This window comes from Oncorhynchus kisutch, linkage group LG26 (assembly GCF_002021735.2).
Source record: "Oncorhynchus kisutch isolate 150728-3 linkage group LG26, Okis_V2, whole genome shotgun sequence".
In the NCBI taxonomy this organism is placed as follows: domain Eukaryota; kingdom Metazoa; phylum Chordata; class Actinopteri; order Salmoniformes; family Salmonidae; genus Oncorhynchus; species Oncorhynchus kisutch.
Window position 1 is genome coordinate 524,972 of NC_034199.2, and position 25,202 is coordinate 550,173.

The 25,202-nt window shown below is 40.9% G+C and overlaps 1 protein-coding gene across 8 annotated transcripts in view; it reads right to left on the minus strand.

The window, feature by feature from the left end:
• Nucleotides 1-1,613: 1,613 nt before the first annotated feature.
• The window catches only part of LOC109871121 (LIM domain only protein 7), a 113,104-nt gene continuing 89,515 nt past the window's right edge, over nt 1,614-25,202 (minus strand). For 3 of the 8 annotated variants that reach the window (XM_031805673.1, XM_031805672.1, XM_031805676.1), the window contains 12 exons: nt 24,047-24,072; nt 23,320-23,424; nt 14,011-14,103; nt 13,548-13,924; nt 10,514-10,570; nt 8,652-8,707; nt 7,077-7,235; nt 6,595-6,781; nt 5,906-6,184; nt 3,584-3,692; nt 2,679-2,781; nt 1,614-2,435 (listed from right to left, as the gene is read on the minus strand). In XM_031805673.1, coding sequence (XP_031661533.1) covers nt 2,413-2,435; nt 2,679-2,781; nt 3,584-3,692; nt 5,906-6,184; nt 6,595-6,781; nt 7,077-7,235; nt 8,652-8,707; nt 10,514-10,570; nt 13,548-13,924; nt 14,011-14,103; nt 23,320-23,424; nt 24,047-24,072 — 1,574 coding nt within the window. In that variant the 3' untranslated portion in view covers nt 1,614-2,412. The remainder of the gene's footprint in view (nt 2,436-2,678; nt 2,782-3,583; nt 3,693-5,905; nt 6,185-6,594; nt 6,782-7,076; nt 7,236-8,651; nt 8,708-10,513; nt 10,571-13,547; nt 13,925-14,010; nt 14,104-23,319; nt 23,425-24,046; nt 24,073-25,202) is intronic. The other 5 variants (XM_031805675.1, XM_031805677.1, XM_031805674.1 and 2 more) reach the window with 5 other exon arrangements.

Below are 25,202 nucleotides of genomic sequence, written 5' to 3' on the forward strand. Positions count from 1 at the left end.
AAGGCAATGCAACCAAATACTAATTGACTGTATGTAATCTTCTGACCCACTGGTGATGTGATGAAAGAAATCAAAGCTGAAATAAATAATTCTCTCTACTATTATTCTGACATTTCACATTCTTAAATAAAATGGTGATCCTAACTTACCTAAGACAGGGCATTTTTACTAGGATTAAATGTCAGGATTTGTGAAAAACTGAGTTTAAATGAATTTGGCTAAGGTGTATGTAAACTTCTGACTTCAACTGTACATGTAGACATGGTTAAAGTGACTATGCATATATGATAAACAGAGAGTAGCAGTAGTGTAAAAGAGAGGTTGGCGGTGGTGGGTGGCGGGACATAATGCAGATAGCCCAATTAGCCAATGTGCAGGGGCACTGGTTGGTCGGGCTAATTGAGGTATTATGTACATGAATGTATAGTTAAAGTGACTATGCATATCTGATAAACAGAGAGTAGCAGCAGGGTAAAAAGAGGGGTGGGGGGGGCATACAATGCAAATAGTCCGGTTAGCCATTTGATTACCTGTTCACAAGTCTTATGGCTTGGGGGTAAAAACTGTCTGGTTGCCATGCGGTAATAGAGAGAACAGTCTATGACTTGGTTGGCAATTTGTCATTGTTGTTCATTTTCTTAGGTTGTCTGCTTGACATTTTTTGATTTGATAGGGAAGCTGAGAGGGCAAATATACTGTTTAGGTTTTCTACTGCCAAGTTTACACCACTATCACTGAACATTTTGTCAAGGAAATTGTCTAGAAGGGATTGAATTGGTTGTTGCCTAAATGTTTTGGGGTAGATTTCCACACTACTCTCTTTCCATCTATAGCATTTCTTTATAGTATTCAGCTCCTTTGGCTTTGATGCCTCATGATTGAACAAAGCTCTGTTCAAGTAGTGTGATTTTGCGTCCTTCAGGTTCCTGGCAAAAGTTGGGATTGCTGCCTTGTAGAGGTGGACGTGGTCGTAGGCTGTTCACGTGCAGGAGTGGTGGGCCATGTAGACATTAGGTTTCGAGTCTCTCTCTCTCTCCAATTTCAATTTAAGGGGCTTTATTGGCATGGGAAACATATGTTTACATTGTCGAAGCAAGTGAAATAAATAAACAGTAAACATTACTCACAACAGCATCAAACTAAAAATTCCTCTCAATTGTCAAATTATTTGCAAATAGTTAAAGTACAAAAGGGTAATAAATAAACCAATATGGGTTGTATATACTAAGGTATTTGTTCTTCACTGGTTGTTGCCCTTTTCTTGTGGCAACAGGTCCTCTCAACCCTGCTCACCAACTCATTGAAAGAGAGAGAACAGGGAAGACAGACAGATAGCGATTAGTGCTTTTTGAGGTCGGTTCAATTTGTACAAAATAATCACATTTTCAGGCTTGATCTGATTCATCACTACAGAAACTAAGAAGTGATCTCAGAAAAATCTACGAAATGGAATTCAATTCATTGAAATATCGGTCAATTAGTTGTTTAAAAACATGAGATTTTTAACAATGAGATTTTGGATAATCACTCTGCACTAAGAGACAGCAAGAGACTGTCATAATGATTATGGTACAAAATACAGTTACCTTCTATTAAAAAAGACGAAGTCCGAGTCTGGATCACAATTTTTATTTACAAATGTTATTGAACAACATTTGCCTCAATCCCATATATTATATATTGTTTCTCTGGCAAAAATTATTTTAACATCTCAAATGTATAAGATTCATTTTATTAATGAGAAAGAACAACAACTCCCCAATAATTGCTCACTCTCTCTAACCAACCATGCCATTGTTTTAAATATCTTTTGAATCCATTTAATCTAAATAACCTTCCCACCATCACAAACAAAAAAGGCACAGATGAAAAGGAACCCCAAAGGAGAAGAAAACGCAGGCTTCCCTCGGCCTAGCACGAAAACTCTTACGTTTCTGAAATATGAAGGAATCAGGATCAATAACCTTATGGACAACACCAACATCAATTTCCAGTATTGTTTCCAGCTAGGGTTGCAAAATTCCCCAAACCCTCCATCTGGGATTTATGAAAAACCTGGGAACTTTTTGAAAGTTTTCAGAATTTTCCAAACCTACTTCCAGGTAAAACTCAAACTTGCAGGTGCACGTCCCTCAAAATGTGTACAAGCAATCGTTAATAATAATAATACTACTTTGAAATAAACATGTTAACTTTTTTTGTCAATCTCACCCTCTCATGGATACAATAATAATAAGAAATAATAAGATAGTAGTTCATTGAAGAATAAGGGCTTTTTGCAGAATCATAATACACATTAATACATCTAAACTTGTCATCTAGCAAAGTGTTACGGCTTGTTGTCGTGATTGCAGTGTTCATGGGTTGTTGTCAAGAATGGTCTCTTCCTGAATCTGCTGTAGTACAGCGATGTCACATGGAGGTTGGCTGTCCAGCTAGAGGGGAAAGATGATAAAGGTTATAACACTAAATCAAATGATAGTATTCGATAACACAAACACAGCATATCACTAAATGACAAGGCACAACTAAACATAATATAACTGACACAACAGAACACATAGTAACAGGAACCTTGTTATTATTGGTGATACTGGTCAAATGTGACTATGGAGTTTTATAATCTAGTTGCCACACTTTTCAACTGGTACCCAGCTGAAGTCAAAATTCAAACTCACTTTTGAATCGCACGTAGCAGGAGTTACAGTAGAGCTGTCGGCTCCGTATTCTGACCTCAGCTCCGGCCTCCGATCCTCCCAGGTCGGACTTGCAGTCAATGCACTGGAAGGTAGGGAGAGAGGGAAATGGTCAATGAGGGCTAGGCCAGATCCCTCACTCTCAGTTGGGGAGCTGAGAGGACAGTTGCCCTCTGGAGGAAAAGATGAGTTGCACAGACACAAAAGGAGCAGCCAATGGGAGAGCAGTAAGACATATACCCTCGGAGCCACAGCCAGATAGACAGAGCCAATGAGAAACACCTGACACTTGACTGACAGCCAGACCATTGAGATAAGTAAAACTGACAGTTCAAGCCCAAGCATACATGTAGGGACTTTTGGAAGCTTGTGATGTTAGAAGCCCCAGGATGAATTAATACAAATCAAGTGTGTTGGTGTTAGGAAATAGTAAGGTAAAGGATTGATTAGTGTGGTTTAGAACAAATGCAGTCAGATTTCATGACACATTCAGAAAACCATGAAAACAATGTGCCATTACTGGTTGCTATTTCTGTAGCAAGTTATATTGCTTAGGGAATTTGGAAGATAGTGTATTTTTCAAATAACTGAAAAGTTAGTGGAATCATTACTCCAGTCAATATCATTGGAAGTTACTATCCCTTTTGGACTTCTGTTTCCCTGGTTTTGTATGTGCCATTAAACAGGATCAGCTCAGATTGTGACCCCTTCATGCTTTTTAGGTTAGTAAGACATTGATCAGGGTCATGGTATCCATATTAGGAAAGCCTCATTCTGTTGATTAGGTTAGTACTGAGATGACAAGATAGGTTTAGTCTCTGTAATGGATCAATCACGACCTCAGTCTCCAGTTCAGGGAGGTCTGGTCTTGAACTTTGAACTCTCACCTTGAAACAGGTCAAATGATAACAGAGTCCCAGGGACTCGATGATCATGGCGGCTCCCTTGCCCAGGACCGTGTCACAGAACGTACAGACTTTCTTGCCACTCACTGACCTGAGATTACAGATCGCAGAACTGTGACTAGACTGGAGAACCCAGAACACACACACAGACTGGATAACCGAGATTACATTTACATTTTAGTCATTTAGCAGATGCTCTTATCTAGACCTTGCTCAAGGACACATACAGATTTTTCACCTAGTCAGCTCAGGGATTTGAACCAGCGACCTTTCGGTTACTGGCCTAAATGCAAGGCTACCTGCAGCTCCAATACACATGCCCACCGACCAACTCACACACACGTTCAGGAAGAGGAATTGGGTCAAATGTCATAATTATTTATATATTTTATTTAACCTTTATTTATTTATTTTTAACCTTTATTTAACCAGGTAGGCTAGTTGAGAAAAAGTTCTCTTTTACAACTGCGACCTGGCCAAGATAAAGCAAAGCAGTTCGACAAAAACAACAACACAGAGTTACATATAAAAAACCGAACAGTCAATAACACAATAGAAAAATCTATGTACAGTGTGGGCAAATGTAAAAGATTAGAGAGGTAAGGCAATAAATAGACCATAGAGGGGAAATAATTATAAACTCAGCAAAAAAAGAAACGTTCCTTTTTCAGGACTCTGTCATTCAAAGATAATTCGTAAAAATCCAAATAACTTCACAGATCTTCATTGTAAAGGGTTTAAACACTGTTTCCCATGCTTGTTCAATGAACCAAAAACAATTAATGAACATGCACCTGTGGAACGGTCATTAAGACACTAACTGCTTACAGATGGTGTGCAATTAAGGTCACAGTTATGAAAACTTAGGACACTAGCCAGACTTTCACAAGTCTGGTTCATCCTTGGGAGAAATCTCCAAATGCCTGAAGGTACCACGTTCATCTGTACAAACAATAGTACGCAAGTATAACACCACGGGACCATGCATCCATCATACCACTCAGAAAGTAGACGCGTTCTGTCTTCTAGAGAGGAACGTACTTTAATATAAAATAAATATAAATCATTCTCTCTACTATTATTCTGACATTTCACTTTCTTAAAATAAAGTGGTGATGCTAACTGACATAAGACAGGGGATTTCTACTAGAATTTAATATCAGGAATTGTCAAAAACTGAGTTTAAATATATTTGGCTAAGGTATTTGTAAACTTCTGAATTCAACTGTATATTTAATCAATATTAGAATAAGGCTGTAACGTAACAAAATGTGGAAAAAGTCAAGGGGTCTGAATACTTTCCAAGGGCACTGTATAATATTATATTGGTCACAAAATGTTTGTTATTATAATTTTAATTGAAAAACGAAGTCTTGAATCAGGTGTAAGTTTTGTGTATTAGTTCATAAACCATGTGCCATGGAATCGGTACATCGAAAATCTCCAGCTAGTTTGTAACCTGTATGGCGCACTTGTCATTTTTTTTTTGTCCTTAAAAGAAACTGGTATAACTTTTTATTTATTACAATTTTCTTTAACCAATTTTGGTCTTTAATGCAGGGCCGACAGACAAGTTCCTTACCTTCTCCCTCTTCCACTTGCCTCATCTCATTTTGTGGTAATGCTGTAATCAGTTGGTTGTAATTTTGGATAGAGCAGACATTTGCATATATTTTTTCACAAAACTTTGTATAAAAATGTATTGTAGTGAGATCATTTCTTTTGGGATATGAATACAGAGTATGTCCAGTTCAGTCAAACCATTTTATTGGTAAACTACACAATAATGTAAAATTTGTATTTTTTAGCGATCCAATATGTAATAATTTGGTTGTAATCAGGTTAGAAAAATTATTGAGCTCCTCTACGAGGCTGTGCAGAGATCCAAATTGCAGATTTAAAAGAAAACGGGAATCGTCAAGGTACAATGACACCTTTGTTTTTAAGCCCTGGATTTCTAAACCCTTGATATTATTGTTGGATCTGATTTTAACAGCTAACATTTTGATGGCCATAATAAATAGATATGCCAATGGCGGACAACCTTGTTTTACTCCTCTTGACAATTTAATACTCTCTGAGAAGTAGTCATTATTTACTATTTTACACCTGGAGTTACTTTCATAACTTTAAGCCATTGTATAAGACATTCTCGAAAATTGGTGTTACCCGTTAACCTGAGATCTAGAATCAGACTTTTATTTCCAATATCTGACACTGTATCAGTGATTGAAAGCAAATCTACCTACTCAGTTATTTTGTTAAGCAGTATTCTGCCATGCGATTGGACATTAGATGTTTTACCTGCTGCGTTGCTGCGAGGATGGGCGTGACTCGATTTCGAGGCCAGAAGGAGGAGTGGGGGAGGGAGATGGCGAGCATTGGGACCAGGAAGACGGGTTGCTCCCCCCGGGCCCTCTGAGGGAGCTCATGGAGAGGGAGGAGGGCAGGGTGGCTGAGCCGGGACGACCACCGACCCCGCTGCCGCTGTTGCCACCACCGCCACCACCGATGGACGAGGTTGACCACGATGAGCGCCAAGAAGAGCGGGGCGCAGTGTCCAGGTTGTCCAGAGACTCACCTCTGAAATGTTGAACACATTAGTGGATGTTAGTGGGTTAGCGTAAGCACCCAAATATCGTGAATAGCGCAGGCCAATATGTTTCTTACTTAGCCAACTATTTTGATATTGACTCCCCTGAAAACATAAAACAGACTGGCATCCAAGGCTCGAGCCCAAAACTTTAAAGTAACTAAAAAAACTTTTACTCAATTTTTTATTGTCGTTATATAGAAGATGTTTCAGAGTCATGTGGCACTATCCTAATACGGACAGCGTAACATAGGCCAGCGGAGCCCCAGCTAGAGTATACCTTCTGATGGGGTCAGTCAGGCTGGCTTAATTAACCCTATCTATCATTCAACACATACAGTGTACTGTACTGATCCACCACCCCCACACCCCCAGGCCAGCGGAGCCACTGTTAGAGCACCTGCTGATGAGGCTGGCAGTGGGGTCCTTGCTGGTGGTAGTGCACTGGCGGATCCAGCTGTTGTCTGTGGTCAGTTGGGTCTTCTTCTTCATCTCCTGCAGGATCTGCTGCCTCTCTAGCTCTGCCTGGGACTGGCTCTGCTGGCCATTCCTCCACGATGCCTCGTCCAGCCCACCGCTGCTAGTCACTGTGGACCAATGAGAGAGGAGAGGAGAGGGAGTCAGTAAATAAAGACGAGAGCCAATGGGAGAGGAAGGAGTCAGGAGATGAGAGCTTATGATTTATCCATCGATCAGGAATCAAACATTCAGGAAACAACAATACGACCAGTGATTCATGATCAAGACAGTTTGTAAAATCTGGAAGTGCATGCCAAACGCGATTGATCGGCTGAGCTGGGTTGCTTAATTGATTGGGTCCTACATTGATTAGACAGGAGTGGTCAGGAGCGGTCGAGAAACGGCAGAGTCCGTGAACCACACCTCTTTCTGGCTCTCTGTATCGCATGGCATTCAGGATGTTTCTCCTCTCCAACTCCAGCTCGGACGCGGCCTGGAGACTCTGGGCCTTTTTGTCTGCTTTACGTCTCAACTCCTCCTCCAGTAACTTCTGGGCCATGCCCCCCGAGCGGCCATACCAGCCTGGGCACAGTGTGTTCACACTCACTGACACAAACCACTAGCTTGGCTAAAAGTGTCTGGGTACAGCCTCTACAGATACAGATGACACTCACTGACTTCTATTCATAGAGTCGCATCGTTGCCTTTGTGAGCAGCTACATTCTACACACTGCAGCCATATTGTAGGTTTGATGAAAACGCGCTTTCGTTAGAAAATACATTTTACCATGACAAATATGGTTCTTCATGTTCAGTGGGGTCTTTCTAACATATCATTAACATTACATCCAAAAAGTCGGATTTTGTAACCTAATACAATATTAAGCACAGAGCTCTGTTGAAAGTGCAAAAAGTTTCAAAAAGCCAAATGAACACAAACTGAATACATTTAAAAGGCTTTGAAAATAAAAAGCTTGCAGTACGCTCAGTGGCGCAATCTTCGGAAAATAACAGGAATTTCACATTAAGCGTACACATAACTACCTATGTTACCTTTATGGTTTTAAGTCCTTCCGGATTCGATAAGAAAGATGACTAGTTAAAAGGTGAGCCTGTCAGTTAGCCTTAATTTTTGCACAGTATCCAGCCTAGCTGACACAATCCTTTCCCCTCTGGCCTCCTTTAATAAATCACCCTAATTTTGGCCATCCTACAAGGGTAAAAATTCCAATAACTTTTGAATGGATTATGATAGAGACATGAGGTTTGGACCATTGGTTTTCTTAGAGTAGTATCTGCACAATTATATTATTTACCCATTGTTCAAAAGATCTGTTTTTGATTGGACCACATACATATTGGTGACCGACTGATGACTGATGCCCAGTCATTCTGAATGGAGGCTAATGACTGTTTCATCTAAATTATACTATAGTGGCATGGAAATATGATATTGCTCAAGTAGGCAAAAAATTTGTAGGACACAACTTTATTTTCTAATTTACTTTAGAGAGATGGCAATGTTGCCATTTGCTAGCACAGTTTGTTAAAAAAATAGCTAGCAATGCTAATGCTATCTAGCAAAAATGCAGTGCTGTCCCCTTATACTGCACCTAAAGTCAATCTGGTGATATAAAAAGAATGACAAGACGTGCCTACTAATTATTTTCCTCCTTTTGAAATGTCATTGTGTTTCCAGGCTTCTATAATGCACTTTAGATTAAATCTTCATCAGCACCCATTGAGAATGAGAACGAACGTTCAACACAATGAAAAAGTGCAACCCATGAATTGCCAAACACACGCTAGTGCCATGGCATGCACACACACACACACACACACACACACACACACCAGCTTCCCTTGCTAATGTGAGCAGCTAAATAATGTGTGGTTCAACTTCCACCGAAGGTGATCCATGCCTCCTGTCAATAAGGATGAATGAATATTGATGAAGACATAAATAATAATACATTATTATAATTAATCCCCACTGACTTTTAGTCTCTGGTTTCTCCAGGTCATCTAGCTCTGGAGTAGATTTGGATTTTGCCCTGCAAGACACAAAAAACACATAATTTGCAAATAATCAGTAATATTAATTATCTCTCAAATCAATGTACACTGGAAAACAGATGAATTTGTACAGATTAAATGGTACCCTATTCCATACATACTGTAGGGCACTACATTTGACAGGGTTCATATGAATCTGGTCAAAAGTAGTGCACTATGTAGGGGATAGGGTGCCATTTGGGATGCTTCCTTGGAGTGAAATACTGTTTACACGCTCAGGTGTGCTTGAACACAGGAAGGTAATAACATGTATTTTCAAATACGTACAGTCCAATATATTGTATCCGGCTGGAGCAGCCTACTATGTACTTTTAATGATCAAATCAGAAAATTAGTTATACTGTGAGCTATGGATATGGGGCACATTATGAAACATGGAATAAACTGGGAGATGTGGCCTATATTGGGAATAGGGTGCCATTTAAGACACCGCCCAGGTTAACACATGGGGACATGGTTAAGTATTGACTCTTAGAATATACTGTATTAGTTATAGGCTGACCCATGCCTTGTACTTGCTAGTAAGGGAACGCTCAACATTTGCAGAATTGGGACCCGGAGAAAAATGTGGGAAGGCCATGTTTTTTCATTTTCAGTCAGTCAGAGGGTTTACTTTTTTTTTTTGTTATTGTCCAGGGGAGGGTCAAGTCATTTGTCATCGATTACATTTCAATATTGGTCAATGTTGCCCTTCATCCCTGATTTTTTGCTGAACGCGCAATATCAGGTGCGCCTGTGGTCTCAATCAAATGATCCATAGCATACATGGGCCAGAGCGTTGGGCCAGTAACTGAAAGGTTGCTAGATTGAATCCCTGAGCTGACAAAGTAAAAATATTTTCATTCTGCCCCTGAACAAGGCAGCTAACCCACTGTTCCAGGATGTCATTGTAAATAACAAATTGTTCTTAACTGACTTAACTGAAAAATAGTAATACAGATATACTATAGGCTATAAGCCTGGACTATAAGAAATACATGCTTGAAAAGCACAGCACAAAGTTATATTTTTAAGATATTTTTCCTGAGTTTTTGCACTCCTGGTGTAAATAAAATGAGGCTACATTGCATGCACACTGTAGTGGATCGGCTATCCCAAACATGAGCTCTGACTGGCCTGCTCTGGCTGATGTAAAACATTTTGTGCTGTGTAGCCTACAGTGGCACTTCAGGTGTAACAATCGATCGGAGATGGACAGCGCATGTGTGCTGAAAGTAGGCGAAACTCGAGAAGACCAAATTTAATTTAAACAATTTTCATTTTAATTTGACTAACAACAATAGGGCTTTGTGTTGGAGCCTATTTCTTTCTATTTAAGAAACAAGGAGGTAGGCCTACCTGTTAAACAAATGAAATGATAGGCTACCATACATGATTTGTCACCCAATTCCTTCTTGGACGATTCATAACATCTCTGAGCATTACTAGTGGCAGGGTAGCCTAAATAAATAAAACAGAATAGGCCTAATTAAAAGAATGGTGATAAAGGAACCGAAATATGCTGGGTAGAGCATTCCCAGAGCTCATGTTTGAGAGGCACCAGAGTGATTTTGGAGATGGAGAGTGGGTCTTTTTTTGGAGTGTTGACCCACTGCGCCAAATGAAGCACGTGCGACGCCCCAATCCACTCAGCTCACATGCTCTGGTGTTGCACAAAAAAAATATTATGCTCGTCTATGCTCGTCTCCATGTAAAATTACGTAGAATTGCATGAAATGTGTTTATAAAAGGCTAGATCTGACTCAACAGATGTCTAGGCTGGACCTTGGCATACACACACTGACCTGTCTGCCATTGATATCTCAGGCTGGACCTTGGCATAGCCACAGGAGTCCCCCACCCTGCCATCCAGCAGAGAAAGTGTTACGGGGTTACAGCAGTAGCAGAGAGAATATAGATACGGGATAGGGGATACAGACAGAAACAGAGAGAGGGTTACGGGCTTACAGCAGTAGCAGAGAGAATATAGATACGGGATAGGGGATACAGACAGAAACAGAGAGAGGGTTACGGGGTTACAGCAGTAGCAGAGAGAATATAGATACGGGATAGGGGATACAGACAGGTCGACAGGCTAGAATAAAAAATATACACAATATATACAAAAGTATGTGGACACACACCCCTTCAAATGAGTAAATTCATCTATTTCAGCCACAACCGTTGCTGGCAGGTGTCTGAAATCGAGCACAAAGCCATGCGATCTCCATCACCAAACATTGACAGTAGAATGGACTTACTGAAGAGCTCAGTGACTTTCAAAGTGGCACCGTCCAAGGACGGTGCCAACAAGTCAAATCTCTGCTGGTTAGAGCTGACCCGGTCAACTGTAAGTGCTGTTATTGTTAAGTGGAAACGTCTAGGAGCAACAGAAATGGTTTGTCGAGATCGGTGTGGAAGAACTTGACTGGCAAGCACAGAGCCCTGACCTCAACCCCATCAAACACCTTTGGGATGAATTGGAATACGACTGCGAGCCAGGCCTAACCGCCCAACATAAGTGCCCATGGCTGAATGGAAGCAAGTCCAAGCAGAAATGTTCCAACGTCTAGTGGAAAGCCTTCCCAGAAGAGTGGAGGCTATTATAGCAGCAAAAGGGGGACAAACTCCATATTAATGCCCATGATTTGGAATGAGATGTTTGACAAGCAGGTGTCCACATACTTTTGGTCATGTAGTGTATAATAAATGTAAATAAAACCGTGGCTCTATAAGAAGGGTAACTAGCATAAGGCAGAGGCACTAGATCCTCAAACATTTGAAACCATGATTTACACACAAAGAAGCCATTGAACAGAATTAAGTTTTTAAAAATATTTAAAAAAAAATATTTTGCAGTTGCTATAGTATACATTATTTTTGATAGTTTTGCCTTCATTTTTCTTATTTTTCTCTTTTTAAATTGTATTTTCTAATCCTTACATTTAGTTTAAAACTGTACATGTAAGACGATGTAAATGGTATTTTGTTTCTTTTGATATTTTGGGGTATTTATTTATTAGTGTACTTGCTTCAGCCAGACCACTACTGTTATCTGGCATACTTCTCTTTATTAGTGTGCTTGCTGAAAGTATTTAACTCAGCTTAAACTCTAGATTTGCCAATTTATCCTTTTTCCACTACCATAAAAATATATATACTGAACAAAAATAAAATGCAACATGTAAAGTGAACAAAAGCTCCCAGAAATGTTCGATATGCACAAAAAGCTGTTGTCTCTCTAATTTTGTGCACAAATTTGTTTACATTCCTGTTAATGAGCATTTCTCCTTTGCTAAATTAATCCATCCACCTGACAGGTGTGGCATATCGATAAGCTGATTAAACAGCATGGTCATTACACAGGTGCACCTTGTGCTGGGGACAACACCACTCTAAAATGTGCAGTTTTGCTACACACCACAATGCCACAGATGTCTCACATATTGAGGGAGCATGCACTTGGCATGCTGACCACAGAAACTGTCAGAAACCGTCTCAGGGAAACTCATATGGGTGTCTGTCGTCCTCAGGGTCTTGACCTGACTGCAGTTTGGCATTGTAACTGACTTCAGTGAGCAAATGCTCACCTTCGACGAAGGAGAAGTGTGTTCTTCACAGATGAATCTCAGTTTCAACTGTACCAGGCAGATGGCGTGTATGGCGTCGTGTGGGTGAGCGGTTTGCTTATGTCAATGTTGTTGTGAACACAGTACCCCATAGTGGCGGTGGATTTATGGTATGGGCAAGCATAAGTTAAGGAAAATGAATACAATTGCATTTTACTAATGGCAATTTGAATGCACAGAGATACTGTGACAAGATCCTGAGGCCCATTGTCATGCCATTCATCCGCCGCCATCACCTCATGTTTCAGCATGATATGCACGGCCCAATGTTGATAAGATTGGTACTCAAAATTGGAAGCTGAAAATGGCCCAATTCTTCAATGGCCTACATACTCAACAGACACTTACCCATTGAGCATGTTTGGATCGACGTGTACGACAGCGTGTTCCAGTTCCCACCAATATCCAGCAACTTCACACAGCCATTGAAGAGGACTGGGACAACATTATACCGGCCACAATCAACAGCCTGATTAACTCTGTGTGAAGGAGCTGTGTCATGCTGCATGAGGCAAATGGTGGTCACACCAGAGATGGACTGGTTTTCTGATCCACGCCACCTACTTTATTCTTTTTTTAAAGGTATCTGTGACCAATAGATACATATCTGTATTCCCAGTCATGTGAAATCCATAGATTAGGGCCTAATGAAGTGATTTCAATTGACTGATTTCCTTATATGAACTGTAAGATCTTTGAAAATATTGTATGTTGCGTTTATATTTTTGTTCAGTGTGTATTTGGACTGCACGCAAATATTCTTCAAGATATTAACTGGGTGGGATGGGAAGGAGGAATTATGGAAAAGAAAAATATGATATTATGGCAATTCTCTATCATGGAAAACATCTAAACAAAAAAATCTGGGTGAAAATCAAAAATAATTCCTGTTATTGTATACAGAAGATCAAAATAAAAAAGCATTAAAATGGAAAGTGGACCATCATCTAAAAGTTGCTTTGTTCATCTACATAATCAATTTGAGATACTTTAGGATAATTTGGGCATGATGTACAATATAGGTACCATGACATGCATTGGATTTGTGCCATAAATGCTAAAATGTTAGCATGTGGAAACAGTGCCAGGGAAACTAAACCAAAGCATAGATTGCTGTGATAGCGTGTCTATATACTGCTTAAGGAAACCAATATGTCATATTGTAATTTGGGTGAAATTTCCCTTTGAAGAAAATATTATTATTATGAACCATTGCTGCTGTTCCTGCATTCTGGCATTCTCCATGTGTTGTTGATTAGCAGCCTCCTGGTGCCTCCTCTCCTCCTCCCTCTCTTCCTCCTTCCTCCTTTGCCATCTCAGCTCCTCATCTTTCCTCTGTCTCCTCTCCTCCTCCTTTTGCTCCTCCCTCTTCCTCTCCTTCTGAAGACGCAGATCTCGCTCCTCCGTTCTCATCCTCTCCTCCTGCCATCGCTGCTCGTCCTCCATTCTCCTCTTCTCCTCCTCCTGTCTTCGCTGTGCCTCCTCCTCTTCCCTCCTCCTCCTCCTCCTCTCTTCCTCCTGGTCCTCCCAGGGCAGGATGGGCTGGCGGAGAGGGCAGGGTAGGCTGAGACTCTTGCTGCTCGGCTCCTGAGGAATAGACAGTAAAGGGATGAAGCCAAAGCCAGAGTTTGTACCTCGGTTTACTACCAGAAAATTATGTTTTGGTTCCTCACTTCTTGTTGTTGCCTGCCCCCGTCAGTCACAGCATCCTGCTGGGCTCGACGCCACTCCTCCTCCAGTTTCTCCTGGTCACGACTGTATTTTTCCTGTTTACAAACACACACAAAGTTTCTCTGGAGCTTTGGTCACCCGCCCCCTATACTTACTGACAACAACGTTTAATCGCAATCAAACAACAGGTATGCCTGATCACAGACAGAGATGAGACAGCTTACAGGGAGGAGGTCAGAGACCTGGCAGTGTGGTGCCAGGACAACAACCTCTCCCTCAACATCAGTAAGACCAAGGGGTTTATCGTAGACTACAGGAAGCAGGAAGAATAGAACAGGGTCGAGAGCTTCAAGTTCCTTGTTGTCCACATCAGTAAGGACTTAACATGGTCCACACACCAACACAGTTGTGAAAAGGACACAAAAGCGCCTCTTCCCCATCAGGAGGCTGAAAAGATTTGGCATGGGCCGCAGATCTTCAAAAAGTTATACAGCTGCACCATTGAGAGAATGGCTGAATCACCACTTGGTATGGCAACTGCACCGCCCTCGACCACAAAGTGCAACAGAGGGTGGTGCGGGCGGCCCAGTACATCACTGTGGCCGAGCTCCCTGCCATCCAGGACCTCTATACCAGGTGGAAGGCTTGAAAAATTGCCAAAGACTTCAGCCACCCAAGCCATAGACTGTGCTCTCTGCTACCGTCTGGCAAATGGCACCAGAGCATCCGTTCTCGGACAAACAGGCTCCGAGACAGGCTTCTACACCCAAGTCATAGACTGTTCTCTCTGCTACCGTCCGGCAAATGATACCAGGGCATCGGTTCTCAGACAAACAGGCTCCGAGACAGGCTTCTACACCCAAGCCATAGACTGTTCTCTCTGCTACCGTCCGGCAAATGATACCAGAGCATCGGTTCTCGGACAAACAGGCTCCGAGACAGCTTCTACACCCAAACCATAAGACTGCTAAATAGTTCATCAAATGGTTATCCGGACTATCTGCATTGACCCTATCTTGCACGGACTCTATGCACACTCACAAGACTCTACCCAGACTCTACAAGGTGTCGAAAGCATTCCACAGGGATGCTGGCCTATGTTGACTCTAATGATTCCCACAGTTGTGTCAAGTTGGATGGATGTCCTTTGGGTGTCCTTTGGGTGTTGGACCATTCTTGATACACACGGGAAACTGTTGAGGGTGAAAAACCCAGCAGAATTGCAGTTCTTGACACATTCAAACCGGTGTGCCTGCCACCTACAGTGGTTTTTCCTTTAAAAGTTTTGAGTTTATGCCACGACCGTTTGTGGTGGATTGCATCGTTCTGTCATTGCACCACACTACCACAAGGGGGAGTTAGAACGCTGATCTATCGGTAGTCTAAACTGTGGCACAAATTGACTGTCTTTTCGTAAGGTGTTTTCAGCCCAAGAGTCTCTCTTCTCTGTCACTCGAGTCCTGCATCAGGCACAAAAAAAAAATGCTGGCAGTGACCCTGGAGTCGAGAGACCCGGGTAAATACAAATGGGGGAATTACACTTGACATATGGACTGATGATTTCGAAAAATAGGCACGGTTGGCTTTTTGTTTCTCTTCCTCTAAAAACAGAAATAAATGATTTGAAATAACAAACTGGATTGATTTACCAGTGTGAAAGAGTGATAGCCCCTCTATATAAAGTGAGTTCATCTTTGTTGTTGTGAAGAAGTGTTTAATAAAGAAATGTTTTGACCAAGTTAATCTGCTCATGTGTGATCAATTATTTGTGACATTGTGGTTACAATGAATAAAGTAAAAAAATAAATCAAATAAATCCTATTCATAATGAATAGTATTTATTTGTTTTTACTTACTATATTACGTATTGGATCACAAAAAATATAACTTTTATATTACCGTGTAGTTTAGCAGTAAAATGGACTGACGGAGATGTGGACATGCTCGGTATACATATCCCGAAAGAAAGAAATCTCACTCCAATCATTTTTAATAGAAAGTTCGCAAAAATAGTCACCTGTCTATTTGTGGAAAAATCACAATGCAACCGCAAAATGTTGGATAAAGCAATTTGCTATCGGAGTGACTAAATGTATTACAATTTAATTTGAATTAACTGAATGCTGAGAATGAAGAAGAAGAAGAAGAGAGTGATTGAATTTAAAACAATAGTGTAAGAATTAATCTTCCTCTGTCTCGCGCACACAAAAACAAAAAAATACACTTTTTTTCTACGTTGTCAGAAGAAGCTGTAACTGGACAATGTAACATGCATATAGACGCATATACAGTATTTGTTCATCAATATCTTGTTTTGTTGATAAAAAAAAATGTTGATAAAATGAATTTTTTTGTTGATAAAATGATAAAAAATACAAAATGCAGATGTTTATTTCAACTACATCATTTAAGGCAGACCAGCAGAAAGAGAGGGCCGAGGGCAGAGACACAGGCCACAGATCCAGAGCCATGCGACATTGGCGCAAGGCGGAGAATGACGCATTGAAGAGGGCGAAGAATGAAATGGAGTCAATCCATGCCAGGCACACATGTGAGCTCTGAAACTCCACCTCCGACAAGCAGAGGCCACAAACGTGGCGGATTAGTCAGGTCATCGGTTCACCCTGATATCTCCATTCCTCTTGATGAACTGCTCGCCAGGCCCAGCAAGGGCAGTCTGGACCATTATGCTGTTCTGCTATTCCAAGCATGTGTAACCGAAGAGAGATACCACGAGTGGACACAGAATACCAACTGGGATCGAATTCAATAATATATTTGTACCACTGTAAATGCTGTGTTTTTATTTTTAGAATATTCGGTTTACAGTAGTGATGGACGGTTGGAGACATTTCGAAAACGTTTTCAAACACAACCTGTGAACTCTGCAAGCAACGTGTCTGATAAAGCATATAACGTACAGTATTTGTTCATCAACATCTTTATGCTTTCGTTAATAAAAAAATTATAATAAAAATGCAGATGTTTATTTCAACTACATTTTAGTTGCTCTACGACCACGGGTTAAACCTTGATGAGATTATCAATGTATTTTATGCATTGTTGTATCGTCAGTTTTTCAAGCCAAAACGTCTAGATGGCCTTCACCAGTTCATCTTTGCTTGTAGGCTTGGCAGATTTACGGAGGAATGTTTTCAGTTAAAACCAAACAAGCTTGATCTGGTTTAAATCAGGAGACCTTCATGTAGAGATGAAAAAATATATTTTGCATTCGGCATTACACAGGCACCTGATGATAGTTTGAGAATTGCACTGTCCATGACCATAATCCCCAAGTCTAACAAGTCTAACAGTATTTTACCTACATATTTAATTATTCAAGGTTCCTTTCTCTTCTCTGTGCTGAAGTTCTTTTAAGAATACAAAAGAAGCCATGTACCCTTGATGGGCTATCAGCAGGACAATAGACTCTTACCGAGTCCACCAAATCCATTGTTTTCTAACCACATCTGGATGGATCCATAATAAATTACTATGGGAATAAATATCACTGAATGACAGAAATATTGGAATAAAGTAGGCTAATGAAGGCAACACATTGTTCCTTATTGGAACACCCAGATTCATCCAATTGTTATAATAGGATTTGAAGCAATATCCTACCCACCTGTGGTCGACTATTTCAGCACCGTTTCACGCTGCTCTGAGACAAGCATGGGGACTGGTCTTGATAAATCAATCAGATTTTTATTTTCACTGAATCTCCGTTTGGATATTGGTTAGCCTACAATTTGGGTGTGGAAATGATTATTTTGCTCTTCACTTGCAGTCACTTAGTAGCCTACTCACATTGTACAGCGACGTATTTCCTGGAATAGAAACACCATAATATTAATCAAATTAATTAAGATACATTTAGAAAAAGATCTATCCCATATACTATGTTCTTACAAAAAATGTTTACAATTCTCTAGTACAGCCAATATTAAAAACAGTCAAATGCTTTTCAAAGATGCCCTCTGGTGGTCAAACTAGCATTAACTAGCATTAAATGGCAACATTGGCTGACACTTAAATGACGTGCCATAGAATTCTGCGGCAGCCGCAAGCTGTGCTGCAGTACGACGCAACTTTTAAAGGAAGAATCACTGTATTACCATACCCCGTTCAAAGGCACTTAAATCTTTTGTCTTGCCCATTCACCATCTGAAAGGCACACATACACAATCCATGTCTCAAGGATTAAAAAATCCTTCTTTAACCCCTCCTTCCATTCATCTACACTGATTAAAGTGGATTTAACAATTTACATAAATAAGGGATTATAGATTTCACCTGGATTCACCTAGTCAGTCTGTCATGGAAAAAGCAGGTGCTCCTAATGTTTTGTACACTCAGTGTATGTTGCAGCTACTCTGTTCTTTATTTTACTCTTAGCATGATCTATCCTTGCCTTATATGTACAGTGCCTTCAGAAATTATTCATACCCCTTGAATTATTCCACGTTTTTGCAGCCTGAATTCAAAAATAATAATTAAATACCCATCTTCACACAATAAGCCATGACGAAAAACTGAACATGTTTTTAAGACATTTTGCAAGTTCATTGAAAATTAAATACATAAATAGATAATTTACATAAGTATTCACACCGAGTCAATACTTTGTCGAATCTGCTTTGGCAGCGATTACAGTTGTGAAGTCTCTAAGCTCTTTCCCCACCTGGATTGTGCAACATTTGCCCATTATTATTTTCAAATTTCTTCAAGCTCTGTCAATTTGGTTGTGGATCATTGCTAGACAACCATTTTCAGGACTTGCCATAGATCTTCAAGCCAAATTAAGTCAAAACTGTAACTCGGCCACTCAGGAACATTCACTGTCTTGGTAAGAAACTCCAGCCTAGTGTTTTAGGTTTATTGTCCTGCTGAAAGGTGAATTCATCTCCCATATCTGGTGGAGAGCAGACTGAACCAGGTTTTCCTCTAGGATTTTGACTGTGCTTAGCTCCATTCAGTTTCTTTTAATCCTGAAAAACTCCCCAGTCCTTAATGATTACAAGCATACACATAACATGATGCAGCCACCAATATGGTTGAACATATGAAGAGTGGTACAAAGGAATGTGTTGATATTTTTGGGACAAATCCAATACATCACTTTGTATTCAGGACAAAAAGTGAATTGCTTAGCCACATTTTTTTGCAGTATTACTTTAGTGCCTTGTTGCAAACAGGATGCATGTTTTGGAATATTTTTTATTCTGTACATGCGTCCTTCTTTTCACTATCAAATAGGTTAGTATTGTGGAGTGACTACAATGTTGTTCCATCCTCAGTTTTGTCATATCACAGTGGTTTTAAAGTAACCATTGGCCTCATGGTGAAATCCCTGAGTGATTTCCTTCCTCTCCGGCAACTGAGTTAGGAAGGACCACTGTATCTTTGTAGTGACTGGGTGAATTGATACATCATCCAAAGTGGAATTAATAACTTCACCATGCACAAAATGATATTTAATGTATGCTTTCTTTATTTACCCATCTACCAATAGGTGCCCTTCTTTGCGAGGCATTGGAAGACCTCCCTGGTCTTTGTCGTTCAATCTGTGTTAGAAATTCACTGCTCAACTGTATGTGTGGGGTGCAGAGAGTCTAATTCACTTAGTATGTGACTTGTTAAGCACATTATTACTCCTGAACTTTAGGCTTGCCATAACAAAGGGTTGAATACTTATTGACTGAAGACAATTTTTTTATTCAATTTGTAGAAATGTAAAAAAAAAAAAATCATAATTCCACTTTGACATTATGCGGTATTGTGTGTAGGCCAGTGACCAAACATCTATATTGAAACAATTTCACTGCAACCGACGTGAGTAAAACCCTCGCACCGCTGCAGGCCCAGACGGCATCCCCAGCCGCGCCCTCAGAGCATGCGCAGACCAGCTGGCTGGTGTGTTTACGGACATATTCAATCGATCCTTATCCCAGTCTGCTGTTCCCACATGCTTCAAGAGGGCCACCATTGTTCCTGTTCCCAAGAAAGCTAAGGTAACTGAGCTAAACAACTACCGCCCCGCCCTGTAGCACTCACTTCCGTCACCATGAAGTGCTTTGAGAGACTAGTCAAGGACCATATCACCTCCACCCTACCTGACACCCTAGACCCACTCCAATTTGCTTACCGCCCAAATAGGTCCACAGACGATGCAATCTCAACCACACTGCACACTGCCCTAACCCATCTGGACAAGAGGAATACCTATGTGAGAATACTATTCATCGACTACAGCTCAGCATTTAACACCATAGTACCCTTCAAACTCGTCATCAAGCTCGAGACCCTGGGTCTCGACCCCGCCCTGTGCAACTGGGTACTGGACTTCCTGACGGGCCGCCCCCAGGTGGTGAGGGTAGGTAACAACATCTCCACCCCGCTGATCCTCAACACTGGGGCCCCACAAGGGTGCGTTCTGAGCCCTCTCCTGTACTCCCTGTTCACCCACGACTGCGTGGCCATGCACGTCTCCAACTCAATCATCAAGTTTGCGGACGACACTACAGTGGTAGGCTTGATTACCAACAACGACGAGACGGCCTACAGGGAGGAGGTGAGGGCCCTCGGAGTGTGGTGTCAGGAAAATAACCTCACACTCAACGTCAACAAAACTAGGAGATGATTGTGGACTTCAGGAAACAGCAGAGGGAGCACCCCCCTATCCACATCGATGGGACAGTAGTGGAGAGGGTAGTAAGTTTTAAGTTCCTCGGCGTACACATCACAGACAAACTGAATTGGAACACCCACACAGACAGCATCGTGAAGAAGGCGCAGCAGTGCCTCTTCAACCTCAGGAGGCTGATGAAATTCGGCTTGTCACCAAAAACACTTACAAACTTCTACAGATGCACAAATCGAGAGCATCCTGTCGGGCTGTATCCCTGCCTGGTATGGCAACTGCTTCGCCCACAACCGTAAGGCTCTCCAGAGGGTAGTGAGGTCTGCACAACGCATCACCCGGGGACAAACTACCTGCCCTCCAGGACACCTACACCAACCGATGTCACAGGAAGGCCATAAAGATCATCAAGGACAACAACCACCCGAGCCACTGCCTGTTCACCCCGCTATCATCCAGAAGGCGAGGTCAGTACAGGTGCATCAAAGCTGGGACCGAGAGACTGAAAAACAGCATCTATCTCAAGGCCATCAGACTGTTAAACAGCCACCACTAACATTGAGTGGTTGCTGCCAACACACTGCCAACACAACTCCAGCCACTTTAATAATGGAAATTGATGGAAATTGATGGAAAATATATCAATAGCCACTTTAAACAATGCTACTTAATATAATGTTTACATACCCTACATTATCCATCTCATATGTATATGTATATACTGTACTCTATCATCTACTGCATCTTTATGTAATACGTGTATCACTAGCCATTTTAAACTATGCCACTTTGTTTACATACCCTACACTACTCATCTCATATGTATATACTGTACTCAATACCATCTACTGCATCTTGCCTATGCCTTCTGTACCATCACTCATTCATATCTTTATGTACATATTCTTTATCCCTTTACACTTGTATGTATAAGGTAGTAGTTTTGGAATATTTAGGTTAGATTACTCGTTGGTTAGTACTGCATTGTCGGAACTAGAAGCACAAGCATTTCGCTACACTCGCATTAACATCTGCTAACCATGTGTATATGACAAATACATTTGATTTGATTTGACTTCCAGGGCCTGCCTGCTTTTGTGCAGGCTTATTCCTCTCTGTCAGTGGTAGATTTTCATTTTGCTTATACGTATTTTTGCTGTTCGTTATTTGCCTGGTTTTGGGGGACTTACTGTTTATTGTGCCTGTATGTTGGCTAGACCCAGCTGAATAAATACGTCTACATTGGAAGCTTTGCTCTCTGCGTCTGACTCCACACCCACCACTCCTAGCTTTCGTGACAAACATATACTGAACATAAATATAAATGCAACAATTTCAAAGATTTGACTGAGTTACAGTTCATTCATATAAGGAAATCTGTCAACTGAAATAAATTCCTTAGGCCCTAATCTATGGATTTCTCATGACTGGGCAGGGGGACAGCCACGGGTGGGCTGGGAGGGGCTAGGCCCACGCACTTCCAAGCCAGGCCCACCCACTGGGGAGCCAGACCAAGCTAATCAGAATGAGTTTCTCCCCACAAAAGGTTTTTATTACAGACAGAAATACTACTCAGTTTCATTAGCTGTCTGGGTGGCTGATCACAGATGATCCCGCAGGTGAAAAAGCCGGATGTGGAGGTCCTGGGCTGGCATGGTTACACATGGTCTGCGGACCTACTGCCAAATTCTCTAAAACGATGTTGCAGGCGGCATATGGTAGAGAAATTAACAAATTCTCTGGCAACAGCTCTGGTGGACATTCCTGCAGTCAGCATGCCAATTGTGCACTCCCTCAAAACTTGAGACATCTGTCGCATTGTGCTATGTGAGAAAACTGCACGTTTTACAGTGGCTTTTTATTGTCCACAGCACAAGGTACACCTGTTTAATGATGATGCTTTTTAATCCGCTTCTTGATATGACACACCTGTCAGGTGGATGGATTATCTTGTCAAAGGAGAAATGCTCACTAACAGGGGTGTTAACTAATTTGTGCACACAATTTGAGACAAATAAGGTTTTTGTGCTTATAGAACCTTTCTGGGATATTTTATTTCAGCTCATGAAACATGGGACCAACACTTTACATGTTGCGTTTATATTTTTGTTCAGTATAATTTCACAGTAGGTAAAAGTGCCAACTGACATCCCTGAAATCCTGACAAGGAAGAAATTGCCATATTTTAGTCTACCAAAACCCAACAAAGTGCAATAGGAAGACAAGCTAGACAAATTACATAAGATCCAAGACTAACGGGAGTCTACCTAACTCCTGACCATGAAAACAGAAACAATCCCAGATGTTTCACCTCAAACCGCTCAGTTTGTTTTTACAAGCTCTATACTCCCCCAAAGTAGGTGAACTTGGGTAGAAGCTTGGCAGAAAATCTATCCGTCTCACTAAGAAATTAGGCCGTTTGACCTGCGGGGAATATAGAGTGGAGGAACAACGAGCCTTGGCCTCTAGTCTACAGCTGCTCTGCAGGGGTCAGGTTGGACACCTTTTGAAGCAAGGTCTATGTAATGTAAGGTGGAACCAAATGTTCTACTGTGGACACAGATGCACATGAGCCCACACACATGAGCCCACACACATGAGCCCACACACATGTGCATACATACACATCATAACAACCCCACCACCAACACCCACTACAGTGTTTCACCTGTAGAAGTCGCTCCTGCTCTTTCTGCCACTTCTCCTGCCTCCGGCGCTCCTCCTCCAGGTCCCAGGACCAGTGGTTAGAGGGAGCGATGGAGGGAACGGGCATCTGACGGAAGAGAGACATTGCCTTTATAGGTCAAACTTATCCTGCCATTACACTAATAACATTCTTTCCCCCTATCTGATGCTTGAATACAAGTAATTCAATCAACAAAACTATTTGGGTTTCCCCAACCCTTATACATATTTTCATACATTTCACTTGTATTTTATTTCATTGTTTCATCGTTTATGTATTAACGTGCTACCCATGTACAGTATTTCAGTTTCTATGACTAAGATGAGAAGTACAAACTTGTACTTGAACTGTTCCACAGTAGGTTATTCCTTCCGTGAGCCTTTTCAAAGTGAGCTGCAGACGATTCAGTCCACTCAAGTTATCATAATCATCATCCAGTTTCAAAGATTATTCATTGTACAATACTCAACGACACAAAGGTTGGGGAATTCTCTGCCCTGTAGTCAAGGTAACTGGGCAATCAAGGAGTTTAAGGGAGCAACGGATCCTGCCCCTCGGGTGGTAGTTAAATAACCCATAACTATTCCACACAGTAAAGATGTCACTCACAAAGAAGCTTTCAATGCTTGAGAACGCAGTTGAGAGCAAAAACCCCAACCACTTGTTTTTAGAAAACAACATTTAATTTTTTTTAAATAGTATTACTTACATCTGATATCGCAGAATCTGATCCTCCTTGAAAAAATAATAAACAGAATCAAATAGCTCTAATGTTTACAGTTATATCTCAGAATGTTATACATCATTCAGTATGCTGCCACGTCAAGTGCACTGTTTTTAAATTCCAGAATACTACATCGTAACCACGTTTGTCAAGACAACTGAAGAGTTTGCTAAAGCGGACACAGACTGGCACCTAATGATTTTAGTGTTTAAACTTTTTATACTATTAAATGGTGTTTAAACTTGAACCAAACCCTCAGCTATAATTTGAGATGTTTTAAAATCAAGCCTGAAGCAAACAAAATGTGTTTTTTAAATTCACCTCCAGTGTTGCCAATAATGCCACAAGGAGTATATTATTTGACAGAATACCAGTCTTTGATGTTCTGTCAAATAGTAGGTACCAACATACTGCATGGTAGGTACCAACATACTGTTGGTGTGGTACCAAAGCACATCACACTAACTAGATCAGTGTATTAACATCTCATGAAAATAAAATCATTTTTAAACAGATCACAACAAGCACAAGATGCAAACAGGAATAGCATACAAATTCTAAATAAGTCACCAAAAATCATGTTGATATATTGATGCATGCAGAAGCATTGGCTATTAGTAAAAACACAAGAGCACCAGCATAGCACAGCACAGCATGCAAGGTTGAGTGGGAGGGGAGCCAATGTGTGACACCTGGACATCACACCAACATACTATACCACACACCTGACTACAAATGGCTCCTGAGTTAGACTTGTGATAGTATAACTTTTCAGGCTTATGAGCCATAGATGCACGTACAGTGAGGTCCGAAATTATTGGCATCCTCGCTAAAGGAGTAAATATGACTGTATCAAATAAATAGGCTAAATTGTATGCAAAAACAAAAAGGGGGAAATTACATTATTTGGTACTTTCAGTACCAGTCAAAAGTTTGGACACTCATTCAAGGGTTTTTCTTTATTTTTTACTATTTTCTGCACTGTAGAATAATAGTGAAGTCATCAGAACTATGAAATTACTCACATGGAATCATGTAGTAACCAAAAGGTGTTAAACAAATCTAAATATATTTTACGGGAGATTCTTGAAAGTAGCCACCCTTTGCCTTGATGACAGCTTTGCACACTCTTGGCATTCTC